This window comes from Halichoeres trimaculatus, unplaced genomic scaffold (genome assembly GCF_033239565.1).
Source record: "Halichoeres trimaculatus isolate MK-OKI-2021-1 unplaced genomic scaffold, fHalTri1.1 fHalTri1_scaffold_20, whole genome shotgun sequence".
Classification (NCBI taxonomy): Eukaryota; Metazoa; Chordata; class Actinopteri; order Labriformes; family Labridae; genus Halichoeres; species Halichoeres trimaculatus.
This window is the reverse complement of record NW_027437198.1, coordinates 13,460,951-13,479,261: the sequence shown is the minus strand read 5'-3', so window position 1 is coordinate 13,479,261 and position 18,311 is coordinate 13,460,951. Positions and strand designations below refer to the sequence as shown.

At 42.3% G+C, this 18,311-nt stretch overlaps 1 protein-coding gene across 3 annotated transcripts in view; it reads left to right on the top strand.

The window, feature by feature from the left end:
- LOC141810032 (RNA binding protein fox-1 homolog 2-like) overlaps nucleotides 1-18,311 on the top strand; it is a 59,618-nt gene that overhangs the window by 32,878 nt on the left and 8,429 nt on the right. For 2 of the 3 annotated variants that reach the window (XM_074697328.1, XM_074697329.1), the window contains 8 exons: nucleotides 1,035-1,235; nucleotides 1,513-1,686; nucleotides 2,240-2,293; nucleotides 2,524-2,616; nucleotides 12,888-12,975; nucleotides 14,564-14,620; nucleotides 14,882-15,029; nucleotides 15,944-15,986. In XM_074697328.1, coding sequence (XP_074553429.1) covers nucleotides 1,035-1,235; nucleotides 1,513-1,686; nucleotides 2,240-2,293; nucleotides 2,524-2,616; nucleotides 12,888-12,975; nucleotides 14,564-14,620; nucleotides 14,882-15,029; nucleotides 15,944-15,986 — 858 coding nt within the window. The remainder of the gene's footprint in view (nucleotides 1-1,034; nucleotides 1,236-1,512; nucleotides 1,687-2,239; nucleotides 2,294-2,523; nucleotides 2,617-12,887; nucleotides 12,976-14,563; nucleotides 14,621-14,881; nucleotides 15,030-15,943; nucleotides 15,987-18,311) is intronic. The other variant, XR_012600039.1, reaches the window with a different exon arrangement.

Below are 18,311 nucleotides of genomic sequence, written 5' to 3'. Positions count from 1 at the left end.
TGCCACTTATCAACCAGGCATGGCATTGCAGGCTTCAGAGGCGATCGTTTTCAGTTTGGCCTCTTCATATGGACAGAGATATTTCTGTGGTGTGGACGGAGATTTTTTTTTAAACGAGAACAAAGATATCCGATCTAAAAAAATATCCATATACGTGTGGTTCAGGCCTGAAGCTGGCTTGAATTAAGCTCTTAACTCAAAGCATAAAATTGTCTGAGAAGCAGCTCATACCTCAAAAAGCTTGTTAGTTGGGACACTCCTAAGGCAAGGTACCCTTCTACTTTAAGTTGTGTGCACACGTCCAATCCCTGACGCTCTGCTGTGGCATTGGACGTGTTTGGAAATTTTGAGGATGTCCTGAAATCATCTGGAGTTCATGTCTTTGCTTTACTTTGCTTTAAAAGTACTTGGTGTTAAAGTTATTCAGAGATGTCCTTGAGTGTAGAAGTGATTGAAGCAAGCAATACCGCAGAGTCACCACACACACACATACACATAAGCATCAACACGATAAGGTGTGTGTGTTGGCTATAAAAAAGCTGGAGATGATGGTGCTGCTGATAGAGCTGTAACCGTGCAGGAATAAAGAATCCCAGTCCCAGCTGGGAGACGGTTAACGTGAATTATAGATGACTGCTGAGAGAAATAAAAACACAGGAACACATGATTCATGTGGCGGCTGTAAACGTGTCGCAGTAAACACAACACGGTTTGTGTTTATCTCTTTGTGCGTACGTACTCTCCATAAGCATCTTTGTGTCTCAAAGCATGTATCGAATTTTCTGACTCTTAATAATAGATGTGTTTGCAGTAAATATTTCATGGTCGGCTGACTGAAAACACATGCCAGTTAGAGATATGGAGGCAGAGAGGGGAGGGAGGGGTGAGAGAAGGAGAGTGAAATGTAATCGGCAGATTTCACCCCCGTCATTCTGCCTCCATCAGGAGTCTACGGCCATGCAGGAGAGCTTATAGAGAGAACATAATAAACCTTCCCCTCTCCTCCCCTCTTCTCTCCCCCTTTGCTGCTGCAGGGCTCTCAGGACTCGACAGGAGCACAGGAGGGACTGGTGGCCCCACCCTTTTCAGCGTTCCCCCCTCCTCCCCCCCCTCAAAACGGGCTGCCAGGGACAGAGTTTGGCCCCGGGGGCATGTTTGGAGCTGGGGGCCAGGGGACTGCAGACGTAGGGGCTGCAGCTAATGGAGCGGCCGCCTCTTCCCCCACCAACAACAACGTAAGCACAGCGTGTATTTAAACATGATGATTGGACCAATGTCTGATGTCAGATTCCACTTTTTCCTTCCTGAAGTGTTTTTAAGGGTTATTTTCTGACATTTTCTGCCTCTATTTGGTGTCAGTGTTTCCACGCTGATATGAAGGCTATACTCTGGTTTTTCTGTTCCCATGAACATCACATTATTTGCATCCAGGTGTCAGACAAAGAGGAGGTGTTGTCAACTTTTAACTTCCTAAAAGAATGACCATTTCCACCCTCATCCTCCTCTCCTCAGGGAAAGCCAGAGGAGACGTCCCAAGGTGAGGCAGGCGTACAGTGCAGCTCAGGAGCCACAGGATCAGGGGGCTCTGTGGGAGACTCCTCAGAGGCCAAAGGGACCCCAAAACGCCTCCACGTCTCCAACATCCCCTTCCGCTTCCGGGACCCTGACCTCAGGCAGATGTTCGGGGTAAGACGCAGGGAATGTGGTGGGCCTCTTTTTTAATGGGATCAATAAATCAGTCATGACACTCAGGTTCTTAGAGGCAGGGCCAAGAGAGACACACAAAAAAGTCAGAGTGCCACAAAGGACACACACTCCTGAGTGTTTTCCAGCGAGGTTAATTGGCTGTTTTGTGTCTTTGCATGAGAGGAAGAAAGATAAGAAAGAAAGGGATTAAAGTGAGATGATGTCTTTTGTGCAACAGTGACACCTAGTGGCAGGTAGCTGTAACTTTCTTCAGCTGTTTTAAAGAGGGAAACAGAAAAGCAGTCACAAAAAGAGAATCAAAAGCTTTTTGGGTGTGGTGGACACCTTTAAATGGCTTTTACAGACTGTGAACCACACTTAGAAGACATGTAAAGAGAAAAACAGACACCAGAGTATGATGATAAAGAAGAAGAAGGAGGAGGAAAACAGTAAACTCACCTTTAAGATGATTGCACAGGTTTAAAAAGGTGATAATGTGTTCATACTCCCTTTTTTAATAAACGTCTGATAATTAATTCTTGTCTTTTTGCAGCAATTTGGAAAGATTCTGGATGTGGAGATTATTTTCAATGAGAGGGGCTCAAAGGTAAGTGCTCAGAGGACATTGGAAGCGCTGATTGTTTACAGTATTCCCCAACCTGCGTGGTTAGTCTCTCTAAAAATGACACATGGCCTCATGGGAAATCACAGCTCTAAAAGTCTAATTATCTACGAAACAATGTCAGCGTGCAGCAGATCCTCATATTCTCCTCTCTCTCTCCTCTCCCTCGTGACGTGGCCCTTGCTCGCTGCTCTAACCTCGTCTGCGTACCTCAGGGTTTTGGCTTTGTGACATTTGAGACCAGCGCAGATGCAGAGAAAGCCAGGGAAAAGCTGCACGGCACGCTGGTGGAAGGTCGTAAGATTGAGGTAATTTTCCTCCCTCCCTCTCTGTCCTTTCTTCTCCTCTGTCTGCTCTCTGTACTACCATCGTAATTCTGCTTGATCACTGACTGCGAGCTGCCTCCCATCCTCCCTTTAGTGCTCCGCTCTGATGCAGCCCACTGGTTCCCCTCTCCCCGGTCTCTGCTCTGTGTTTTCATCTTTAAAAACTTGTTTCCTTCTTTTTTTGTTTTTATTTTTTCTTTTTCACTGGGAATGTTTGGGGGTGCAAGAACATGACACAAGGCATGCTGGGTATTTTTCTGCAGCATTTTTATTCCACATTAAAGGGATAGTTTGGATACTTTGGAGTGGAGTTGTGTGGGGTGATAGTTTATCCAGAGGGCCCCAGATTGAAAGTGAAGCTTAACACACTTAAGTCACTTAGTGCCCCCCTTAAGAACTGAGTTCAACAGATTATTATTTTCCAAAACAGTAAAGGAAGAAGCTCCTGGACTCAAAAACACAAAACTTTGAGCTGAATTTTGGATTAGGATCTTATAAATCTTATATTTTGATGGCAGAGAGATTGCTCTGAGGTCCAAGTGAACAACTTTTTATGATTTATGAAAAAAATGCATGCTGTATGGATCAATCTCTGTTTCACCTTGTCTCTACAATTTATCCCATCAACTTTTGGAAAACTTCCTATACAGGGATATGAAACTATTCTATACATTGAATTAGTGTTTCCCGCAACATCACGCTGTACTTCGGATAGGAAAGCTGTAACTGGGGGTCAGGGTTGAAAATACTCAAAGTGCATCACAATATTTGTCTGTTGGTTATATTACAGCTCCTGTGAGGAGTTTAGTTAGTAATGAATAGGGATAGGTAATGAATTAGGTACTTTAATAGGTACTGACTGAATACCATCTCTAGTACTGAGTACTGTTTCACTTTAAATCCTTTTGACTGTGGGAGAGTGGAAGAGTAGGTGATTGCAAGGTTATATATTGAAAAATAAGCATGTTAATTGAAAAACTTCAGGATTTTATTATTAAACAAATTTGTTTTTATTACCACATAAAATAACTCAAAAGTACCGAAAAATGGTACCTTTGAGTACCAATACCAATTGCCGAGTACTAGGCAATGGTACCGTATCATTTCAAATGTGAAAGGTACCCATCTCTAGGAATGAAACTGAAGAATTAATACAAAATTGGTTTAAATAAGGAAATAAGTAGGGGTGCACGATATTATCGGCACAATATCGGTATCGGCTGATAAACGCCTAAAAACATGTTCATCGGTATCGGCAGATATGAAAATTTCTGCCAATATGCACAGCCCATAAGGTGATATTCAGTTAGGATTATTCTTATTTTCCATCTGAAAAATAAGCTCCTTAAATAAAATGTAGCACTTCATTTATTTGCACTGCAGAGCTCTGTGTCTGTCACCAGGTTGTTACAGTAGCTCTAAAATAATCAAATGCAACTTGGTTATGTTTAAAAATGCATTGTACATTTAAATTTCATGTGATCTAAAGAAATTATTTTTCTGTATTTCAATGCTGAATGTCTTGAGTTTGAAAAAAATAATACATTTCTTATTTATGGTAAAATCAAATGTTTTGTCTTGTTTTATGTGTGTTTCTTAAACAAATAAGACCGTCACAATAAGAGTAACATATAAATGCCAGTACAGGATAGACTTAGCTTTCTTTACAGTGACAAAAAACAAACTTGTGATTATCGGTATCGGTATCAGCCAAAAGAGGTTTCTATATATCGGCATATCGGATATCGGCAAAAATCCAATATCGTGCATCCCTAGGAGTAAGCCATTAATCTATAGGATTGGTTGTTTATGATTGTTATTTTTAATGCCACAGGGATAGCTGTCGAGGAACAGGCTTTATGTTTACATTTTCACAGCTGAGCTCCTCTATACATAAAACGTGACTTTGAAGAGGAAGCAGGATGAGATATTTTGCTATAAAACACATGCGCAAAAGACAAAACCTGACACTTTTAATTGAAACAAACAGAAATTACCTCAAACTAGCTTTAATGTATCCCCATTTGCTTTCCTCTCGTTATACACACTGCAGCTTCTCGTTTTTCTGTATAGGTAAAGTCTTTTGACAACATTCATAAGGAACATGTTTCGTAAAGACAACTTGGAATTGTAAATCTTCACATGTCGCAGAAGTTGGCGAGGTGTGAGGATAACTTAGAATCTCAAAAAGTAAGATAGGAATGTTGACATTCTGCATTAGATGTCACAGTTTAGTCAGTGTCAGTGCAAAAAACTAGGATAGTAAAAATGGTCAGCATCATATTCTGTGTTTCATAGATGGAAATAGCTCAGGTAGTGTTTCAGCTCTCTGACTGTCGTCCTCCCTCTGTTGTGCATTATTATTAACATGCACCCATACAACTCCACTTCAAACTGTCCGAATCATCCCTCCAGGCTGTTTCAGCTTAACCTTTTTTTTTCTTCACTGATGTGCAACTTGTAGCCACACCAATGTTTCTGAGCAACGATTGGTTGGATGTTTGTGCACAGGAGGGGGTGAGGGGAACACAGTGAAAGGATGATGCATGGCAGATTGCTGTCAGAGGCTTTTATTCCCCTCTCTAGTCTAGAAGTCCTGCTGTGTTCCTCTCCCCTGACGCTGTGGCTAAGTGGTTGTGACAAGCTTATGGCTCCTGGTGCAAAAACAGCAGCATGCTGGGAAATACAGCCACGCCGACGCATGTTCACCACTGGAGTTCTGAGTTTTTAGAGTCTCTGTGGTTCAGGTCGTTGTTTTTTGATTTGATTCAGTGTGTTGTTCCTGAACTGAACTGAAGCATGTGCCGAGTTTTTGGAAGCAGTTCTTCTAATTTTTTCATCTTCGGGGAGTTAATCTGAGTTGTTCATGTTGGATCTCCAGCTCCTGTAAGCCAGGGTTTCTGCATGGGCTTACTGTGGGGACTGTGTGTGAGAGTGTGTGTGAGTGTGTGAGTCAGTCCCTGCATGATGGATGAGTCTGGCTGGACCCTTTTTTTAGTTCGATACTCTGCAGTGTGGTCGAGAATGAAAGACATCCTCCCTCCACTCAACCCCACCTTCAATCAGCCAATCAGCAGCTGATGGACTCTGATGGAGCCGGTTTACCTGCATCAGTTCTGCCTTTTGTGTTCAGTCTCTGTTTTCGTGCATGTTGTCCATTTAGCAGCGAGCAGTCCATCTCTGTTTTAGCCTCTTTGCATGTCGTACCTGTAGATGTGTGAGCTGTAGTCCTGTGTCGAGCTGCATGGTGGGCTAACAGCAGGAGTGTGTGCAGTGTGTGGAGTGTGTATCACTCTCTGTTTATGGTGCGGGACAAATGGTGGATGTGTGTTTATAGACTCACTCACTGAGCAGAAGGAGCTGGACGTTTCTATTTGAGGCGATGCTCTCTTTCCTGCAGCTGTTGCTTTATTTGGTCTTATCATTTCAGAGTTCGATGGGAGAAAACAGTGGAGATAATAGCAGAGAAACTCTGAAATATGGGCCAACTGTACACCAGGGTGATATTCAAACTGAGCTGATGTTCAGTGCTTCAACAGTCATGAGTGAAACTGACAGAGCCCATAGGGTTGTAACGATACCTCACAGGAGGCTGAGAGATCTAGAGCAGATTCAAGGGGATGCTTTCCTCCTCTGGTGCAAAGATGTGAGTGAAAGATGTCAAGATTTACCTTTTTAGTATTTCTCATTGAGATTAATTAACAAAGAGATTCTCCTATAACTTAATGATCAAGCAGAAACGTTTTTGTGTCCTTTCAAAATAAATTATTTTTCTTTTTTTGTTGATGAAAACAAAGTCTCAGCCATAAAGGTCAAAATTCTCTCAAAAGTACAGAGTACCCATTCATGTTAAATCAAAAGGTACCCTGTTTAGGTACCTAAATGCATCCTTATGACTGTGAGGGAGTGGAAGAGTAGGCGTTTTTTCATGCTGGACATGAACACAGCATTGCAAGGTTATATGTTGAAAAATAAATATGTTAAATGTAAAAAAAAGGACTTTATTATCAAAAAAATCAATATTTTTTACCACATAATCACAAAAAAGTACCAAAAATTTGTACCGTTGAGTACCGGTACCGATTGCCAGATTCCTGGTATTGGTACTGTATCTATAAGATAAGGTGCTGTAATGATGTGATTTGACCCTAGAGTAGTAAATCAGATTGTGATTTATGGGATCCTTACAACCCTATCAGCCAAAGTGTGCAGGGCCATTTTAAAGGACCCTCGGTCTGGGGACAAGGACTCTTTAAGAGCTGGAAACTCTTAGATTTTGTCATTAATGCTTTAGTATGGGGCCGTCTAAATGTCCGCTAACTGCAGCTACTGCCGCTCTGTGTTTCTTTATCAGGAGACTTGAAGATTCCTTGAATCCAAACTTTTCTCCTCCTCTCTGAATACCTGCAGCATGTTTTTCTGTAGCAGTCATGCTCTCCTCTGAAACAGTAAAAAACATCCACAGAGGTGACTCAGTCATTGCATATAAATAGTATAATAACTAATATCTATTATAAACTATTCTCCATCACTGTGTGAGGCTGCAAACACACAGCAGCATGATATGAACCCTGCATGGGATATCATGGCAGATCTTTGTGTGTACGGAGTGATGGAGGACCTTCTTTGTTCAGACAACATTTAAAAACAGATCCAGACACCGTGTGAGGCCCTCAGCGCTCTCATCTTCTAACCCCTGCTCTGAGGAAGTGTGTGTGTGGAAGTGACAGCTCCTTCACCATGCAGAGTTTTAGTCAAGGTGTGTGTGTGTGTGTTTGAGCAGAGAGTGTACTGTCACTGCATGGATGTGTTTGGTCAGAGGGATGAGAAGAAGCTGTGCTCATGGCTCTGCATGCCTGACCACCACACACTCCTCAGCGTGACACACACACACTCCGGCTTCTGAATCATCTCCACAAACCTGATTTTATACCACTTCATTCGACCGTGAGTTGTTAGACGGGCGATGGCCTGAGGTGGAGGCTTACTCCTTCTTTCTGTTGCTGCATGACACACACCCCAGGGCGGATAGATGGATGTGATGCGTGTGTCTGTGCGTGTTTGTTTCATGTTTTAGAACGAAGAAGAAACAGTTGGAAGAAAAAGGAAAATGGAGGCGATGTTTTCCTCTTTTCAACTTTGTGTGTGTGTGTGTCCGCTCCACTTCTGTCTCATCTTTTCATCCACTTGTTGCCAGTCGAGTTTGTCTTCCTGTCATCTGTTTGTTTCAACATAATGTTCTTTTTCCACCCTGTCATTGATTCCCATCCTTTTTTGTTTTGACTTTCCTTTCTTTTTCTTTATATTTGATTTGTGGTGACTGGTGTTACGGGAAGTTAGAGCCTAACTCCGCCACATGAGAATGAGTCACTTCCTGCTAATCCTGCTGGACTGAAACAGACCCAGACAGACTTTAACTAACTGCCCTGCTCTGATCAAAGAGGGAGCTGTGCATTTTGTCCCCTCTCTTCTGATGTTTCTCCTCTAAAGTGTAAAATAATCTGCATCAGTCTCTGAGTCGTCCAGTTTTTGGGGGTTGTAGCCGCTCACTTCACTCCCTGTTCAGAGCACCGTTCACCTCCTGATTGTGCGATGATTTTCCTCGCTTGGTTCTGGAGTGAGTCTCCTCTTTCTCTTTTCATCCTCTTTGCTCTCTCTGATATTCTGACACTGCTGCTATCAGGTTTTAATTTCTCATGGGGAAAGAAGAAGAAGAAGAAGGAGGAGGAGGAGGAGAAGGAAGAGAAGGAGGGGGGGGATTTAGGTTTCTTTTGTTCCTCGGATTATTTGTTCCTTTATTTATTATATTTTTTCTGTTTCCCTGACGACTTCTGTGTGTTGTTGTCAGTCTCCACGGTAACCACTCGCTGTTTCTGCTACAACGGTAAGTTGTGTACAAACATCTATCACTGAACTGATCCCCCTCCCCTCCCCTGAAATGAGCTTAAAGTACAGTAATGTGAACAATATGACAGAGAGGTTACATTCTTCCTGTTTTATTTTGAAAGGCTCCTGCAGGAAGCTGTTATGTAAGGTTACAGAGCTCAGCCTCACAGACACACAGCATCTTTAACAGTAAATTACCCCCTCCCTCACTACCATCACCATGTCATTAACACCTCTCTGAGAATCACCCTCCTCCGTGCAGAGACACGGCTGTCCACTATCTATCTGATTATCCTCCATCAGAGTGGAGATGTGCAGCGCCCGCTGTCCTGATTCATAAAACAAACAATCAACACAGATGATCTGAAGCTGCAGAGCAAAGAATGCCTCTTACCTCTTAAAAACATCTTTATTTCATTAACTCGCCTGCTTTTAACTCAGTGCACATTTAGCCAGACAGAATGTGCTTTTGAAGAATGGAGTGTATCCAGGCTTTAGGCTCATAAACAACATGTGATCTGCAGAAGACACAAAGATTGTTCCGTTCAAGGCCACTTCAGACCAAAAACATCAACTAGAAGAAAAAGAAGCTCATAAGCTTTAGTGAGCAGATGTCCCAGGATTTAGAGCTGCATACTGATAAGGTTGCAGTGATGCACTTACTCCCAACATTCATACTTTAAAATTGTTATGGATGAATCAATTTAACAATATATTTCATTAAAATTGCCAATTTTAAGCAAGTTCAAAAAGTGTACACAAATGTTCTGCATCATGCAACACTAATATGAGGAGTTTCATATAATTTTTCATTGCATAAACAAAGAAAATGAAATGTTTTTTTTAATCTAATTTCAGTTTGACACATTTTCACTGAATTGGAATGTGACTCAATGAAGTTCATTTTTTTTGTCTTTGAGCTTTAAAGATTTCTTCTCTTATGCAGCACAAGATGGTTCAAAGAATCTGAATCCAAGCCTGAGTTGTAGCCTTAGAAACATCAAATAAAACTGCATATTAACATGAAACATTAGAAAAACACTCAGAGAGCGCAGACCCACGCTGAGCATATTGTGATTATTATGCAATACTTGAGTCCTACTTAAATGTTCTGGATCTTAGTATCCAGAATATTACCAGGATCTGGATCGTACTTTTACATCTGTCGGAAATTAGAGACCTTGTCTTGTATTGTTTTGCAAAGCAATCCGACCATTTATCATGGAGTTATATACACATATGGTGAAGACGGCCCTATGTCACAATGATAAAGAGTCCTTTAAAAAAGTCCTGGATCCAGACGGTGATCCAGATTACCTCCAAAATGTAATCACTTGTTCCTTATCCCATTTTGAACATTTCCTGAAAATTTCATTAAGATCTGTGTATTACTTTTTGAGTTATGTTGTTCACAGATAAACAAAAAAACTCTCCTGAAGACATGACCCACTTGGCGAGGGTAACGAAAATAAATGCTTTTACTGCTTTTTAAGTTCAGAAGGGTTTATTTGTTGCTTCTTCAGCTCTACACTCCAGTCTGGATTTGATCACTTCCTGCCAATAAGAAACAATAATGCAGAACTTGAGGTTTAAAAACAGGAAGTAAGACAAATAAGGTTTCGAGGTTTCATTCATCTTTGGTCTGAACTGGTCTTTTGAAGCTTCCCTTGCACTTCTTTAAATCCTGGTCCAGGGATCTGTCTGCTCATTCCTGTCCAAACCAAAGTCCATGTAGGAGCCCTGCTGGTCCAGATGTGATAAATAATCCAGTGTTGTGTGACCATATGCATTTCTGAACCGATATGGGGTTTACGTCACTGTTTTTGGGTCTCTTTTATGCTGCCATGTTGTTTTCTCTTTGGTTTCTTGTAGTGGACTGTCTGTGTTCCAGTAGTGGTAGTGGTAGTCGTAGTCCTAGTGTACTGGTCTCAGTTTGTGACACACAGTTCTAATGCCTGGCAAAGTGTCTCATCTTTATTTGATTTCTCTCCTTTTTTGGGAATGAGGACTGTGCTCTCTCTTTCTCTACCTCTCCCTTTTCTCTCTCTGTTTCTCTCTCTTTATCTCTTTCTCTCCTTCTTTCTCTCTCTCCTTCTCTTTTTCTCTGCTCCCTCCATCTTTTGGTGCTCTGTTTCTCAACCCACCACATAATAAGATTTTCAGGAGAATGGTCACCAAACCTAATTGCTTTATTTGAATGATGCACCTTGGGATCCGTGTTTTGTTTTCTACAGTAATCGTTTTCTTTTCATGTGTGTGTTGCTCATGTAAACTTCTCCTCTTTTTTTCTCTCTCTCTTCACTCCATCTTTTGGTTTTTCTTTTTGTAAATGGACTGGCTCTGTCTCTCTCCTCCTCACCTGCATCCCTCCTGATCCGTCCCATCTTAGTCTCGTACGTGTTCGATGTGGGAGTGCTGCGATTGTTTTGATTGGTCTCTATGCTGCATCCGATGCTTGCTGATTGGCTGGTTTTTTTCTTTATACCCTTTTTTGATTTGTTACTCACTCTTGGTCATGTGATGCGCCCATATTTGGCTGCGTGTAATTTCTGTGTTACATGATTATTGATTTTGTCAAAGAGATGTTTTTGCACCCCCTCTTTCTCTCCCTTGTGTTTTATTTTCTTTTATTTTTTAGGTATGTAAACCTCACCAGTTTGGTTTCATATGGAAATGTGACTTCATTTTATGAGGAGGTCTTATTCTGGCTTCAGGGAGGGCAGGACGGGGATTAAAAAGGCTGAATTTTGTTAATTATTAACACTTTAATATTTACCTTCTTTAACCTGTTAATTTGCATGAGTTCTTTGTAACTGTTAACCAAATTCAAACTTTTATACATCATTAAAAACGTGTATAAACCTGAACACAAAGACCCATTATATGATTCAAAACAAAACCATGCAATACAATTAGACACCATATACCTCGTACCATACGGCACCAAAAACTCTCAAAATAAGTAACATTTAACTAAACACGGACACATTTAGGATCAAATAATCTGTGGGGAAATGACGTTGTCTGCATTTGCCAAGTGGCTAACATTAGCAAAGCTAGTTCCAGCATCAAAAACAGCCACAAACTTAATGCACAGTACCTGTAATCCTCACATGCCTGTGTGTAGCTGTCAGAAAATGTAAAACAGTTAGATTATAAATGACCTCCATACAAAAAAGTGGCCCATAACTTGATTAATTGACTAGATTTACATTTCTAAAGACCCCACTCAAACACTTGTGGTCAGCTTTATCACAGAGCTAGCCGTGCTATGCTAATTGAATCATTAGCCACTGACCTCGTGGCTTGAAACGAGAGAAAAATGAGGTAAAGCTGATTTCCATCTGAATGAGGCTGGGCTGATAAAGAACGTGACTCACTCACAGAGAGAGTCCAGCACTTAATGGTTCTCTGAATGGGAGGGAGTGTGTCTGAGCACGCTCTCATTCCTGTGTGTCCCTCACACACACATACTCACACACACACACACTCTCCCCCATCCAGCCCAAAGGTCATTAATGTGTGGCTCAGCACACAGTCAGATGTGGAGCTCTGACAGCACGCTTGGACAGGCCGGGGTTATTACCCAGACACAATCTCAGTCTCTTAAAGCCCATCAAAGGAAGATGAGGAGAGATGGAGGGAGCAGAGAGAGAGCCTTTGAAGCTCCCAGAGAAGATGATTAGCCATCATAGGACTCAGATATCAGCCTGCACGCATGCAGCACGCACATACCACTAAAGGAGTCCACAATAATCCCACCTCGGCTGTGCATGCAGACCAAAGCATAAATCAAGGCACAGTTAGTGCATCAGTGTCACTACAGAGGAAACAAAACTACTCAGGGCAGATCTACCATGAGTCACCAAACGTCTGCTGGGATACAAGCTTTTAATTGCATGATGACTGAAAATCCCCCTAACCGCTCACACACATATGAACACACACGTTACCAAAGAAAATGTACAGCAATGAGAGGGTTAAAGTGTTAAACCAGTTGAGTTTTAGGATCACTTTTATTCCCCAAAGAAGGTGATGAGACAGCAAGAAGGAAAATATCCACCTCCCTAAATAGAAATAATAGTTACTCCATTAAGGTATTTCTGAAATCAAAGTTAGAAAAAAAAAGTCTAAATGAGGATAAGAAAAGACAAAGTTAACAAGGTATGAAGCAGCTTTTAGTGCTAGTACCAGTAAGATATGAACCTAAATATCTAAAAAGTGGAGGCTAGTGTAATATAATCACATGAAATAGACTCTTTAATGTTATATTAAATCTATAATTCAGCCATCTCATGTGTATTTTTGTGTTTCTTCTCCTGAGTCGCTGTGCGTCCGTCTCTGACTGTCTGCTCCTATGTCCTCAGGTGAATAATGCCACCGCCAGGGTGATGACTAACAAGAAAATGGTCAGCCCCTACCCCAACGGAGAGGCTCTCAGCACACTGCCCTATGGTAAACATACCAATCACACACACACACTCACACACACACTCACACAGTGAACAATCATGATGATTCAAACAGCTCGGGAAAACCAGCAGGATGACATGGCTGTGGTCTTGGTGATGATGGTGGTGTCTATATTAGAAATGCTAATGCTAACGATCCTTAGAGCTGAGGCTTTGATCCCACCTGTTAGTCACACAGGCCACACCCCTTATTCTGCAAACCTATGCGTCATCCTTTATCTGTATTTCGGGAAACTTAACTGCTACTCAAAGGTAGATTTGTTTTGCGGCAGGAGGATGAACTCCAGTTATAACAGCATTAACCTGAAACATCAAAAAAATAATAATCATAAAACACAATCCAACAATCAGAATCAGAGAAAAGGGGCGGTAAACATGAACATTTTAACCTGCATGTGAATGAAACGGCCCCTTGATGAACTCAGCTTCTTTTTGCACTTCTGCATTGACTTCACTTCACTTGCCTCCGAGGGTGCATCTTGTAAAATGCTCAGACCAGGAAGCAACATTCTGCAAAGCTAACTGCACATTTCAGTTAAAGATTGTAGTTTATCTTCCTGATATGAGCTCACCAGCTACTCTGAGTCGACTTTCAACACAAATCAGCACCCCTGATCGACCTTAGGGAAAAAATCATACAGAAACTAGAAAAGCACTCAGAGAGTGCAGACCTCCTCTAAGCACATTGTGATCGTCACCAACACTTTAGTCCTACTTTAATGTTATACTCCCTTTCAGCAGACTGTCTGCTACAATTTGGTGTTAGTTGCAGGTTTGTACGATAATTTGTTACCTGACAGTGTTGGAAATTATGATGATCCAGAACATATTTCATATTCCAGATCTTAATATCCAGAATATTGCCAGGATCTGGATCATACTTTTACATCTGTCAGAAATGGTGGTGACCTTGTCTTGTGTTGTTTTGCAAAGCAATCCGACCATTTATCCTGCAGTTATATACACATATGGTGAAAACAGCCCTATCTCACAGTGATAAAATATCCTTTAAAAAAGTCCTGGATCCAGACAGTGATCCAGATCACCTCCAAAATTCAGTCACTTCTTCCTTATCCCATTTTGAACATTTCCTGAAAATTTCATCAAGATCCGTTTGTTACTTTTTGAGTTATGTTGTTCAAAGACAAACAAACTCTCCCAAAACATAACCTCCTTGGCAGTGGTAATTATTGCAAAAATAAAAACTCACAAAAATGTGGGAGTATTGATGATTCAGTGAAACAAGCTGGCTTAAAATGGTTTAAACATGTGCCTGAGGCTGGAAGATGCTTTGAGAAGCTAGGCAAAGAATTTAATAAATGTTTATTTGAATAAAAGGATAATCTGATACCTTTACTTGAATAGTTATAGATCTTTTCACCCTCTGACTTCATATTATCTCGTGTCGCTGAAGTGAATAAACCGCACACACTCTGCTAACACCTCAGAGTTGTTATGAGTCATGTTTTTCTGATATTTGACCTGAATCCAGTGCTGTTTGAATAAATGATGGTCTGATAGAGTATAGATCGGTGTGTTAACTGACCCTCCCTCCTCTGTGTGATTCTCAGCGGGCTGGAAACTGAGTCCTATGGTGGGGGCTGTCTATGGACCTGAGCTGTACGCAGGTGAGTCTGGTCTCTGTCTCCTTCAGAGACCTGCTCTACATGAGAGTCACAGTCCATCCGTAATTTATATTAATGCTCTGCTGGCCCAGCGTTTCTGCGCGCTGACACTTTCATTGATATGGAGCCCTGAAGGCAGCATTTGAATTCCTCCTGCTCTCTCCTCCATCATCATTTCCATTCACGTTGGCCCTTTCCTGCCTCTATCTGCTGCTCTCTCTCAACGCTCCCTCCTTTTCTCCACCTCCTTCCTTCCTCCTTCAGTTCCAGGGTTTCCGTATCCTTCTGCAGCTGCAGCAGCCACCACAGCAGCTGCAGCTTTCCGTGGCGCCCACCTCAGGGGTCGAGGTCGACCCGTGTACAGCGCTGTGAGGGCTGCCGTGCCTCAGCCGGCCATCCCTGCGTACCCTGGGTAAGAGAGTGATTGAGCTTTATTACAGAGCAGGTGATCACAGGTAGCGCTGCAGGCGACTGTGAGAGTTTATCAAACACATTTCAGACCAACAGGAAGTCAAGACGAGTCGTTTAGGTGGATCTATAGAGGAAACCATTTCAGAGTCATTCCCTGCGCAGTGTTTGAGCAGGTCTCAGTTAAATACTGCTGCACTCACACACACACATACTCAAACATCAGTCACACTTCAGTCCCCTCAGCAGGCCGACCGGCACATTGACAGTCAGCTCACAAGCTTTTCAGCCGAGTGTGACGCTCTAATGGGATTGCACCATTCGTCGGCTCATTTGAATAAACAGACACACACACACACACACAGAGTCTCAAAATAATCCACCTTCACTGTCATGTTTTTATCTGTGTGTGTTCGTACTGTGCATGTGGTTGCTGTGCTGTGCTGATTGGCTAACAGGGTTGTGACTGCTGCCATCAGAGCAGATTTGATTGGTTAGAGGCCCCTGCAGCTGTGATGACATCAGAATAAAGGGCAGCAGATGAAATTTGTGGGGGTGGGGGGGCTGCAGGAAATACCCTCTCAACATGTGCTCCACTGAAAAGAGAAAGATCATGTAAAGGAACTTTTCTGAGCTCTCTGGGTAACGATAATACTTTAAAGTCTCATTGTAGCTGAATGACTCTCCCTGTGGGCCCGCGTCTGTGTTTAACGTGAGGGTTCAGCTGTGGAGCTACAGTGGGAGATGTATTTCCTCTGCATGTTGCATGGGTGTGAAATAACTACTTTCTCTCTCTCTCTCTCTCCCTCTCTGTTTTTTTGTTTTGCTGTGTTGTTTCACTGGTTTTGGGTCTGTGCACCACTGCGTTTGCACCCCTCCCTTCCTCCCTCCTCCTCCTCCTCCTCCTCCTCCTCTCAGTGTGGTGTATCAGGATGGGTTTTACGGAGCTGCAGACTTGTATGTAAGTAAACTCACCTCCCACAGACACGCCCTCTCCTCCCTCACGCCCTGTCTCCTGCTCCTTTATTTCCTCCTCTCGGGGTTGATTCTGCATGTGCGTCTGGTCATGCGCTGCACAGAGCTGCCTGCGACAAGAAACACAGCAAACCACCAAAAACACTAGAAAACTGGGTATAAGAGGTGTCATTGATTCAAACCCCTGTCCCTAAAGGCTGCTCTGTGGGCGGATGCAGCCGCATGCTTCACTGTTGGAGTTTGTGATCGCCGGGTGAAGAGTGTGTGTGTGCGTTTGTGAGTGTGTGTGTTTGTGTATGTGTGTGTGTGTGTGTGTGTGTATCCAGGTTGACGACGGTTGTTTCTGTTCTCTCTATAGACTAGTGTTTCAGGACTCAGTCCTTAGTCCCAGATTGCCTCAGGTAGGGTCAACTCAACACCAAATCCACAGTGTGCTTTGTTTGACTGTAACACCTCCTCTGACCTTCTGATCTGATCTCTGGAACATTTTTCTGTTAGAGAATAAAAAAACTACCACTGCTTTGAGTTTTTGTTTCCTACTAACTCTGATTTGTGCAACTTTTTTTCCAAATGTGGCAACGGGCTGTTTGTTTGTTTGTTTACTAAACTACTAAATGTGGAGAGTGTATTTACCTCTGGCTGTTTACTCCTGGTGTTAGCGTGCATCCTGAGAGATCTGATCACAAGAGGAGACCAGAATAGAGATGTAGAAGCCTTGTTTTCACTAAGTGGTCTGGTACGGATCAAAACCGTTTTGTACAGGCTAAAAAGGGAGAGCCTGATCCTGTTTGCGTTTATACAGCCAACCGTGCACTTCTTGACGATTCAGCTTCAAACAAAAAGAAAATTATCTTCATGAAGTCAACTGTAGATTTAAACATGGCAGCGTTATGTGTTGTTCTTTATGAACACTGTCGCACAGGAAGTGACGATTGCTTCGATCAGTCAGCGGACTGCGGTGTTTCTAGCTCCACCTTCTGGGGTCGGATCATTATGTGTGGCACCTCAACAGAAGGGTGCCAAAAAGCAGGACGGTACAGGTCGGTAATTTTGGAACTTGTCCTAGTTTTAGTCGAAGGAAACGCCAAAAAATGTGTGCCATACCATGACGACGAACCGAATTGAACAGCTTGTTGGATACTGGGCTTGCATGCACTGAAAGCTGAGCTCAGATTGCACCAAAAAATACGGTTATTAGGGCAGGGACGATATGCTATCTGTTGCGATTATTGGGGTGCCAATTTGATGTAAATTGAATTTCTTAAATATTTACAATTTTTAACATCAGACCACGTGAAAAAGTTAAATGATGTTCACAATGTCTGCAGACTTTATCAGGAGCCATATTTTCCCATAATATGCATATCACATGAGTCAGGGAGAAACATTTCACCCTCTGCTGGAGAAAAGTGGATTTTCCTATCCAGTTCATAAACAAAGACTGAAATGAAGAATTTGTATTTGAAAAAATATCGATTTTTTGACAAAGAATCCCGATTCTGATATTGTCAAACAAAAAAAATCCTGTCATATGAACTTTTTAGTTTTTTTCTCCTGCCCCTCAGGATTATAGCTCAATCCATCAGGCATAGAGTTCAGGGAGCCATCTGCCCTGAAAATCTATTGAGAAACACTGGGGGCACCTCATGACCTCCCGACAGCTTTCACTACTGGTACCAGCTTAAAAGTACTCTTTGAAGCATTGAAATTCCTCTTCTTGCAACCCAAGGAGGCATCCATAGTTGTATTTTCATCAGGTTGTCAGATTGAACAGAGTATCGTGTTCCTGATCCCTCTTCCTCCCAGCGTTGTCACACTGGGTGTGATGATTGCTCAGATATCACCGTGTTGTCTTTCATAAATTGATCTGTGATTGTCTGATCTGGCTCAGAGACCACTGTATCAGACAGAAAGACCATGTGGTCTGACAGTGTTTTAAGATGCCCTCAGTTGATTTGGACCTCATGTCTGGGTGGTCTGACTCGGATTTTCCATGCGGTGTTTATTTCTCTTCTAGCCTGTGCAGATGTAAACATGTGGTGTGCACATGAGGAGAAATGATTCAGAGGAGTTTAGGACACAGTGTTTATTTTTTAACATGAGAGGATTGTACACACAGACTGAAACTCCTCAGCACACTTAGTCTGCACATAATGCACAGAGAAAACAGAGACTCCAGTCTGAAAAAACAGTGTGTGTGTTAACACCAGGTGCAAACGAACCTGCTAGACTCAGTTTGGAAGAGGTTAAACTTTAATCTTTATTTATTGACACTTCTTCTACTTTAAAACACAGATCTGACTCCTCCCTG